Source organism: Octodon degus, unplaced genomic scaffold (assembly GCF_000260255.1).
Source record: "Octodon degus isolate 3935 unplaced genomic scaffold, OctDeg1.0 scaffold00163, whole genome shotgun sequence".
NCBI lineage: Eukaryota > Metazoa > Chordata > Mammalia > Rodentia > Octodontidae > Octodon > Octodon degus.
Window position 1 is genome coordinate 5,960,782 of NW_004524739.1, and position 10,807 is coordinate 5,971,588.

The window sequence follows — 10,807 nt, forward strand, 5'->3', positions numbered from 1 at the left end:
TGGGTTTACAGGCTGTTCCTAGCCCCATTCTCTCTCTCTCTCTCTCTCTCTCTCTCTCTCTCTCTCTCTCTCTCTCTCTCTTTTGTGGAACTAGGGATTGAACTCAGGCCCGTGTGCTTGCCAGGGAAGCGCTTATTCCACTGAGCCACCTCCCCAACCCCTGACCCCATTTTCTCTTACAGGCATGGGCCAGAATGCCCAGCTCACAAGAGGTTTTACTCTCCTGGGGATTGTAAGTTGTCTGTGGCTGCTATCCATGGTCTTCTTCCATGGGCCCCCAGGCACCTCTTTTTCTACTTCATTCATAGCATTTGGCACAAAGTGTTGGGAACATGGATAGATGAAAAGTTCTTGCTGTGAAGGAAATTTGATTTTGGTTATGGACATTGAGAAAACCAGAGTTTGTGTCATGGGAAAGTTCCCAGAATGCCATAGGAATGTAGATCACAATGCAGATTATTATGCCCGGCAAGATCCAGAGAAGCTTCCTAGAAGAGTGGTCTAGCTGATGACCCATGAAAGAAAGTAGAAAATTTTTTAGCAGTCAGAGATAAAACAAAGACATTTTTGGGTAAGAATGTAGTGGTCTATGTGAAGAATCTGAAAATTGTTCCAACCCAGCACTACCAAAACAACAACAACAAAAAAAAAAAAAAAAAAAAAAAAAAAAAACTCACTTGAAAATACCTATGGAGTGAGAAAGGCAGGATGGGAAAAGAGAACAAACAAAAGATCTGGACCATACAAGGATGAGGAATATGGACCCTATTGCTGACAAGAGGTTTATAGGTCCAACCACATCCCACCACAGCCCCCAAAAGGTTTTCCCATGTCCTGAGCAGCTTCAGTCTGAACACTTCTCCAGTATTGCTCTTTATTCTTCCTTTCCACAATCAGGTGTTGCTTCTAGACCTCAGCTGGGGGAGTAGTACCAGGGGGCCTCCTCCTGGAGGTCTTTGGTCAGCAACTCCTGCTTCTGCCCACAGGGAGCCTGGTGGATTTCCTCAAGACCCCACCAGGCATCAAGTTGACCATCAACAAACTCTTGGACATGGCAGCCCAAGTAAGGAGACTGGAAAGGGCCTGGGTATGGATACTAGACAGTTAGATGAGGCTGTCCAGCCTAGGACTAATGAACGGGATCTGGCCTGCAGATTGCAGAAGGCATGGCATTCATCGAAGAGCGGAATTACATCCACCGTGACCTGCGGGCTGCCAATATCCTGGTGTCTGACACCCTGAGCTGCAAGATTGCCGACTTTGGCTTAGCCCGCCTCATCGAGGACAATGAATACACAGCCAGGGAGGGTAGGCCTGGGATGTGAGGGAGGCCTGGGGTCCTCCATGTCTGTCCAGGCAGACCCAGATGGCCTAATTTTGCTCTCCTCCCAGGGGCCAAATTTCCCATTAAGTGGACAGCACCAGAAGCCATCAACTATGGGACATTCACTATCAAGTCAGATGTGTGGTCTTTCGGTATCCTGCTGACGGAGATTGTTACCCACGGCCGCATCCCTTACCCAGGTCAGCGCCAAGGGCGGGAGCTAAAAGGGTCACCAGGAAGGGCAGCAGTTTCCTGTCTTCCTACTTTCATCTTCCAGGCTCAGATGCTGGCTAGCTGGTTCTCCTCCGTCCCCTCAGGAGAGTGACTCCAACTTCCCAAGTAGACACCACATTTCCTAGTACTGGCTCTCAGCTCTGTCTTAGGCTCTCCCCTCACTAACTCCAGCTCTGATACTCAGTTCTGACACAGGCAGTCTGGTAGACCTGGCTACTAGTGCTGGTCTGTTTGGCTCTAATCAGATCATTCCTTCTCTGTGTGGTAAATACGTGATCAAAATAGTGCCTGGTAAGATCCAGAGAAGCTTCTGAATCATCACTTAGGGCACTCATACCACCTCTAAGTCCTCAGTTTCCTACTATGAGAGACAAGAGACTTTGTGAAAGAGCCTAGCTCATAGGAGGTATTCACTAAACAATGGCTTTCCTTCCCCCTAAAACTTTTCATCTGGCTGGGCATGGTGGTGCGTGCCTGTAGTCCCAGCACTCAGGAGGCTGAGGCAGGAGGATCAGTGCTGAGTTTGAGGCCATCCTGCATTACAAAATGAGTTGAAGGTGAGGCTGAACTGCATAGCAAGACTGTCTCAGAACAACAACAAAAAAGCTCTTTTATCTAAAGAGAAAGAGAGCCCTAGATTCAATCCGTGGTACAAAAGAGAGACGAAGGGCCGGGGTTGTAACTCAGCAGCACAGTGCCTGCCTAGCAAGCATGAGGACCTGAGTTGGATTCCTGGTACAGGAAAAAAAAAAAAAAAAAAGAGATGAAGAAGGGGCTGGAGAGATAGCTCAGTAGAATAAGCGCTTGCCTGGCAAGTGCAAGGGCCTGAGTTCAGTCTCCTGTTCTGAAAAAAAAAAAATTGTTATGTTAAAAAAAAGAGAGAGATGAAGATAGACATGCAAATAACTACCCTAGACCTGGCTTCCTGCACATCCTGCATAATGCCTTTAACCCTGAATTCAGATTGAACCAGGGGCTTATAATGCAATGTAAGTGCTCCACCACTGAGTTACACCCCTATCCCTAGTGTAGAATTTTGTTATATTTTTTTTTTTTTATGTTTGTTATTTTTGTATTTAGTACAGGGTCTACAAGGTCTTACTATGTAGATCTGACTCATAGTGATTCTCCTGTTTTCGGCCTCCCAAATGCTGGGATCACAGTTGCACGCCACCACACCCAGTCTCAATCACTGTCTGAGCACACCCTTGGGGCAGGGCCAACACTGCATGCCGGGGATCGAACCCAGCCCCTGCGCTTTGCCCAAGCAGGTGCTTTAGTCAGCTGAGCTATCTGGCCGGCCCTTGGAATGTTTGGTTTTTGTTGTTGTTTTTGTCTTTTAGAGCCAGAGTTTTGCTATACAGTTTAGACTGGCCTTTACCTCACTTTGTAATCCAGGATGGCCATGCACTTAGCATTGATCCTCCTGCACCACCACATCTGGCTTTGGAATGTTTTTCCACACCAGGAATTGAAGTTAAGATCACACTTACCAGACAGGCGCTGTGCTGCTGAGCTATAACCTGGGTCCTGCAATGATTTTCAAAGGAGTCTACTAAGAAGCTTTGGGGGAAGTGACTGAGCAAGTTGTAAACCAGGACTCAGGAGGCTGAGGCAAGATGACCGACCACCTGAGGTCAAGGCTAGCCTGGGCTCTTAGTTCAAGGGGGCTGGGATATAGCTCAGCAGTATAAGCACCTGCCTGGCAAGTGCAAGGTCCAAGTTTGGATCCCTGGTATGGCAAAAAACAAAAGAAACGGAGTTTGGGGGAAAAGAAGTGGCACAGAGGGGCCAGGGAGATGGCTCAGGGGAATAAGTGCTTGCCTGGCAAGTGCAAGGTCCTGAGTTCAATCCCTGGTACTGGAAAAAAAAAAAAAAAAAAGGTGTGGCGCATGCCTGTAATCTTGAGAGGCTGAAAACAAAATTACTATGAGTCCGATCTGTGCATTGAGACCTTGTAAACCCTGTATTAAATACATACAAATATAAGAAAATAAAATATAAAGAGGAGGAGGAATGGAAGGGGAAGAAAGCAGCAGAAACATGGTGTAAATGCCATCAGGGTCAGGGAGGGAAGTCAGGTGAGGTCTCTCATGCCTGTAATCCCAACACTCAGGAGGCTGAGGCAGGAGGATCATTGACCCTTTCTGAAAAAAAAGACATGAGGGGGTCTGGGGACATAGCTCAGTGGCATAAATGCCTCTATGGCAAGGTCCTTTTTTTTTTGGAAGAACTGGGGATTGAACTCAGGCCCTTTTGCTTGCCAGGCAAGCGCTATTCTACTGAGCCATCTCCACGGCCCCCAAACGCAAGGTCCTGAATTTGATTCCCAGTACCAAAAATAAAAAAGACATGAGGGTCCACAGATCCATTGTGTTTTTGAAGAGAAGCCAAAACTAGGAGTTTTAGGAAAAATTGCTTATTTCCAAATATAGGTGATTGACTCAGATTATTTTAAAATACCATATGGGGCAGACCAATGTGGGTCTGTGGCTATATTTAGGCTGAGTTTAGTCTATGAATGTGCACCCTAGGCTCTAGCTGCAGGTGTTTGGTCCCATGGTTTGCATTCTCCAATGTCCTAATTTTGTTTTATTTATTTATTTATTTTGTGGAACTGGGGATTGAACTCAGGCCCTTGTGCTTGCCAGGGAAGCGCTTATTCCACTCAGTCATCTCCCTGGCCCCTTAAAGGCAGAAGGATTTTTTTTTTTTTCCTCCAAATGCCTTCAGGGCAGGTTTGGCTGGCTTGCTTTGTGGGGATGAACCACAGCAACCTGAGCCTGACTGCTTTGTTAAAGCAGCCACTTAAAGAACTGAGCTAAGGGGCAGACCCCCCAATGTCCTAATTTTAAAATGTGAGGGACACTTAGGTAGAGAGGGCCCCCAGGGCAGGGCCTCCGCGCTGAAAGGGTCCAGCTCTGTGCTCTGAAGGAGCAAAGCTCTTTTGCCAGGACTCTGTAAGGGTTTGGTCTTTGGGAACTGCTCCTCACAGCCTTCTCACAGAAGCCTAAATCTGAGAGCAGACACTGTTATATAGATGCAGAGCTGTTATTGCTGTTACTACCATGCATTCTCCAAAGCAGCTTTTCTTGGGGTCTGCACGTAGGGGTGACCAGAACCAGCAGAAGTGGAGGTCACCAGCCCAAAGACTTATTTGGCTCATGGAGGGGCCAGGTGAATCTTCTCAGCCCAGGCATCGCCTTCTTTGCTGGAGCCTGGGGTTCATCTGGTGTCTTTTTTTTTTTTTTTTTTTTAAATGTATTTGGTACAGGGACTAACTATGCAGCTCAGACTCATAGTGATCCTCTTGTTTTCAGTCCCCTCAGCGCTAGAATTATAGGCATGTAACACCACGCCTGGTCTTATAACCTGCTCAGCCTGTGGGGGACAGGAAGGGGGCGTGGCATGTGGTCCCTGCACTTAGTCCCCTGAGCTATCCCACCAGCCTAATCTGGTGTCTTGACTCAGCATCTCATGTACCTGGTCCCAAAGTTAGAGCTTCCTCAGCACTTTCCTTGTCCCTGAGATTGTTCTCACCACATTGTGCTAGCCGCAGATTTCCTTTTTTAAAAAATTTTATTTTAGGGAAGAATCTACAGGGTATTCAGGGTCTCACTACGAGATCGGACTCATAGTGATTCTCCTGTTTACAACCTACCAAGAGCTGAGATTACTGGTTGCACCACACACCCAGTCTCGAGTGCCTCTCAGTGCGCCTCCGGGGGCAGGGTCAGCATGGCAGGCCTTGGGATTGAACCCCCAGCCCCTGCGCCTGCTTGCAGGTGCTTTAATCCACTGAGCTGTTTGGCCAGCCTCTCCCCCCCACCTCACTGCAGATGTCCTTTGGAAACTTCTATCCCACACACACTCAGCGTTCATACACACTATTTCTTGCAACCCTTGTAACAGTTCTGTAATCACTTCTTGGCCTCTTTTTGGCTAAGATCAAGTATATAACAGTTCTGTGGGACAGGAATGACCATTTACTTTGTTATCCATCAGAGGAAACTGAAGTTCCAAACAGTTGGCTCACACAGGCCTAGCAGCTAACACACGTGTTTTGAGTGTGTGAGCTGAACCAGGTGCTCTGAGTGGTATTTAGCGGATACTGCCAGTGTGGACAACCTCTGCTGAAGAGCAGTATCTCTGGATTGGTGCTCATACCATGCCAGTTACATACCTTCAATATCACCAGTGCTAGTGGGCTTTCTGTTATTGTACCAAAATACTTTATGATAGCCAGGAAACAAAGAAAGGAAAAAGGGGCCGGGGCTCAATATTCTCTTCCAGGACATGCTCCCCAGTGACCTAACTTCCTCCCATTGGGCCCTACCTCCTTCCACCATGTTCCACTAACATTACTATGGGCTGGGGATCAAGCCTTCAGTATATAGGCATTTCAGAGATCGTCAAGATTCCAACTCTAGCTGGGCATGGTGGCACACATCTGTAATCCCAGCAATCTTGAGGCTGCTAGTTCAAGGCCAACCTGGGCTACATTGTGAGTTCAAGGCCAGTCCGTACTACAAAGTGAGACCCTCAAAAAAAAAAAAAATTCCAACTCTAGCATTAGCCCTTCCTGTGGTCTTTCAAAGCCTAGAGATTTGATGTTGTTTTCCCCATAAAACTCCAGGAATGACCAATCCTGAGGTAATTCAGAACCTGGAGCGAGGCTACCGCATGGTACAACCTGACAATTGTCCAGAGGAGCTATACGAGCTCATGATGCTGTGCTGGAAGGATCGCCCAGAAGACCGGCCAACCTTTGACTACCTGCGCAGCGTGCTGGAGGACTTCTTCACAGCCACTGAGGGCCAGTACCAGCCCCAGCCTTGACAGGCCTCACTGGCTTGGGCCCTGCCCAATCTCACAACCACGGCTTGGGAAGATGATGTTTTGGTGGCATACCCAAAGGGCCTGTGCATGATGGACTCTTCACATGAATCTCACCCATGTGCAACACGTGACTTGCACACACATCCTGTAGTTTTGTGGGCTCTGTACACGTGTCTGACACGTGGAGCTTGTGCATGTATGTTTTGGATACCATCAAAGGTATTATTTCCTGGATGCTCTCATTTCCTGAGACCACAGGAAGGGGAGAGAAACCTGTGATTGACATCTGCTTCTGCTCCCCACTTTTCCCCTCAGATTGTGCTGAAGTTCACTCAGGGCTGGGGCTTTACCCTAATACCTCTTTGTGCTCCTCCATGGTGCCTGGTATACAGCAGGGGCTCAATAAATGTCTTCGATGCAGGTTGCACGTGTCTCCACTGCATGCTCTTATCTCCCCTCTGGTGGGTGGGGGGTTGAGTAGAGGGAAACTGGGTCACTCTGCGCTCAGGATAAGAGGGGGCATAAGTGGTTATTTGAACTTTTTTCAGTCCTTGTGATGCTGGGGCCAATAGGAGGGTCCCACACCCAGCTGTATGCACTCTTCGAGCCCCTTCTAATGAGACAGTGTCCTTCACTGCCCCTCAGAGAACTGAGGACTAGCTTTACCTGGAAGCTCTTTTTTTTTTTTTTACTGGTAAAGACTGCTTTATTGGTGACAATTAGTACATAGAACTGAGCCACATAATTACTGAATTGCCTGAAATCATTCCGGCTTCTTGGGAAATTATGCCATAGCCAGCTGGTATATGGCATATACCATTCCACCCACTGTAAGCACCGTAGTGGCTGTATACAGGAGGGCCTCAGCTACCCCACCCTTTATTTGTGTGTGTGTGTGTGTGTGTGTGTGTGTGTGGCTGTGTGTGTATGGCCAGCTCTGCCCCCCAGGGGGCGGGGGGGGCTGGCATGTGGTGCTGGGGGATTGAACCGCGGTCCCTGTGCTTTGCTAAGCTTGTTCTAAGTAGGTGCTTTAGACCACTAAGCCATCTCACCAGCCCCTACCCCACCCTTCAGATGCACTGGAATTCCATTGTCCTCCCGAAAAAGCTTTTGTTTCTGTGGAACTTTATTTTCAAAATGCCTGCATGAAGCAGTACTGATGGTCCTCTGAGAAAGCTGTTGGAGGGCCAGCAGATTCCGCAGCAACTTGCTGGGTTACTGCCCACCCTACCTGGAAGCTCTTGGGGAATGGATATAAGAGCTTTCCTCACTTACAAGGGCAATAACTGAATTTTTATTTATTTATTTTCCAGTGTGTTCCTCTTTATTCATTTTCAGAGTACAAACTTAAACTTGGATAGAATTAACCCAACCCACCTCTGGCAGGTACACTCAACATGCTGTATAAAGTGTAACATTCAATTTATTATTTCTTTCCAAGAGCATTTTCTTCAGTCCAGTAAGACCCAGCTCCCCTTACATGGGCTTTGGTGGAGGTCGTGGGAAGCATCAGCAGCTCTAAATTGGGGTGGAGGAGTTCAGTCTTTACGGGCTTCACAAAATCGAATTCTGACCACTTAGCTGTGAATGGCACAACTCACATGATAAGGCAGCTTCCCATACAGCTTGGGAAGCACATAATCGTTGAAGACACTCACTTCGGAAATGTCCCTGATGGCGGTGGCCTCCACTATGTTCCAAATGATAAACTTGTTTTTTTTTTTTTTTGGTGGAACCAGAGATTGAACTCAGGCCCTTTTGCCTGCCAGGGAAGCACTTATTCCACTGAGCCATCTCCCTAGCCCCCTATGGCAGAAGGATTTTTTTTTTTTGCTCCGAATGCCTTCAGGGCAGGTTTGGCTGGTTTGAGTTCTAGGGATTGAACCACAGCAACCTGAGCCTGACTGCTTTGTTGAAGCAGGCACTTAAAGAGCTGAGCTAAGGGGCAGGCCCGTGACAAACTTCTTAATAGCCTAATCCTTGGGTATGCACCAGGCGCAGTTTGTGCAGCGAATAGGCTGCACATGACCGCGGCCCTTTTTTTTTTTTTTTAATGTTTTATTTATTTATTATTATTTTTTATTTATTATTTGTGTGTGTGTGTGTGGCCAGCTCAGCCCAGCAGGGGGCGGGGCTGGCTGGCATGTGGTGCTGGGGATTGAACGACGGTCCCTGTGCTTTGCTAAGCTTGTTCCAAGTAGGTGCTTTAGACCACTGAGCCATCTCACCAGCCCCGACCGTGGCCCTTTTTGGCACGACCATTGTTCCTTCTTTTTTTCATCTTGGAAAGGAGGACCCAAAAGCCTGAATTTTTATTAAGCTAGTAATTTTGGGCTATATTCGATCTTAGATTTTATCTTGATTCACCTTTATGATGTTGTAAGTGCCAGACAGTGTTTGAGGCTCATAGAATATGCAGTAGGTAAAACATGCACACGAAATGAGAGTGGTGGGCCAGCAAGATAGCTCAGCGCTCTAAAGCACCTGCTTAGGAAAGCTTAGGCAAACGCAGGGATTGTGGTTCTATCCCCAGCACCACATGCTGCGCCAGTCCCACTCCCAGGGTGGGCTGTGCCAGCCACACACACACACAAAAATAATTAAAATTAAAATTAAAAGCAATGGGAGTGGTTGCACATGTCTCTAATTCCACACTTGGGAGGCTGAGGCAAGTGGATCACTACAAATTCAAGGCCAGCCTGGGCTACACAGTGAGTTCAAGTCCAGTGTGAACTGTATAGTGAGACTCTGTCTCAAATCAACCAACCGAATAAAAGTAAATAAAAATTTAAAAACATACAAACAAACTGCACACAAATCTCTGGCTTTGTGGTGTTTACATTCTAGTACAAGAAGACATACAATCAATAACACAAACAAAATATAGAGGTTACTAAGGGAAAAATGGGAGTTGAGAATGTCATGTTTTGGGGTGGTTTGCAATTTTATTTATTCATTTAGTTTTGGGACAGGGACTCACTCTGTAGTTCAGGCTTGCCTTGAACTCACTATGGTGCCTACCCAAGTTGGCCTTGAACTCATAGTGGTCCTCCTGCCCAGCCTCTCAAGTGTGGGGATTACAGGCATGTGCCACCATGCTTTGCCTGAGGTTTGCATTTTACCGAAAGCAATCACTTTCTGTAAAAGGGGAAGTCTCGCTAAGAAAGTGGCTTGATTGTTCAGTTGTTTTGTTTTGGATGCTGGGAATCTAACCTATACGGCCTTGTCCTTGCTAGGCAAATACCTTATACTTACCTACATCTCTAACACCATAGGATCTATTCCTTTTTTGGGCTGGCATAAAGCTCTAGACTTCTGCTTTCTCTTAAAAATTGGAAAATTTTCCTGGCATGGTGGTGCATGTGTATAATCCTAACACTTGGGAGGTTGAGACAGGAAGATCACTACAAATTAGAGAGCTACAGGTCAAGTTCAAGACCAGCCTAAATTACAGAATTGACCTGTGTCTCAAACAACTGAACCAAAGGGCTGGGGATATGGCTCAGCAGTGCAGCACCTGCTTGGCAAGCCTGAGGTCCTGAGTTCAAGTTCCAGTATCAACACCCCCTACCAACAAATAAAACAAACCAACCAGGCAGGCACTGTGTTGCTGAGATAGATATATCCCTGACAGCCAAACCAGTCAAACAAACAAAAACCCAGATTTGCCAAATGTGGTGGCATATGGCTGCAATCCCAGCATCCTGGGAGGATGAGGCAGGAAGATCATGAGTTCACAAGTTTGGGCACAGCCTAGGCAATCTTCTTCTCCTTCTCCTCCTCTTCCCCCTCCCCTCCCCCTCCCCTTCTTACTCCCCTCCCCCCTCCCCCTTCCCCCCTCCTTCTTTTTTTGGTGGAACCAGGGAAGCCTAGGCAATTTAGCTCTTTTATGAGACTATGTCTCAGACAACAAAAACAAGCAAACAAACAAATCAATGGCTGAAGATGTGGTTCAGGACAAAGGCCTTGGGTATCCCCAAAGAGATCTGGCTACACAGGGGTGACCTGTCTCTATGGAGTGGAACAGTGGCCCTGCCACTCAGGTAGGGTGTGGACTTTCTCTCTTGTTTCCAGACAGTAAAACAGAGTGTTAGTAGCTATTGTGATCAATCTTGTGCTTTTATCCTCTTAGTAAAGGGGAAAATAAAATGATCATTTCCATGAAGAATAGATAAAATGGAGACATCTGAAAAATGGCAGTGTAATTGAGGAAAGATGGAGAAAAACATTTTGTTTTATGAAACTGAAAAATCCAAAGCAATATCTGAGTTAGGGGCCGACGAGATAGCTCAGGGGTCTAAAGTACCTGTTTAGGCAAGCTTAGGCAAAGCGCAGGGACCGCAGTTTGATCCGGGCGCCACATGCCTTGCCAGTCACACCGATAGGGCTGGCTGAGCCAGCTACAAAAAA

General features: G+C 47.1%; 1 protein-coding gene and 1 pseudogene across 2 annotated transcripts in view; one reads left to right on the forward strand and one right to left on the reverse strand.

The window, feature by feature from the left end:
• Nucleotides 1-6,825, forward strand: part of Lck (LCK proto-oncogene, Src family tyrosine kinase) — a 31,047-nt gene extending 24,222 nt beyond the window's left edge. For both annotated transcript variants that reach the window (XM_004642945.2, XM_023702994.1), the window contains exons 10-13: nucleotides 987-1,063; nucleotides 1,155-1,308; nucleotides 1,393-1,524; nucleotides 6,195-6,825. In XM_004642945.2, the coding sequence (XP_004643002.1) occupies nucleotides 987-1,063; nucleotides 1,155-1,308; nucleotides 1,393-1,524; nucleotides 6,195-6,397 (566 nt within the window). In that variant the 3' untranslated portion in view covers nucleotides 6,398-6,825. The remainder of the gene's footprint in view (nucleotides 1-986; nucleotides 1,064-1,154; nucleotides 1,309-1,392; nucleotides 1,525-6,194) is intronic.
• A 335-nt stretch (nucleotides 6,826-7,160) lies between these two features.
• On the reverse strand, nucleotides 7,161-8,036 carry LOC101580030 (annotated as a pseudogene).
• Between the last annotated feature and the right edge of the window lie 2,771 nt (nucleotides 8,037-10,807).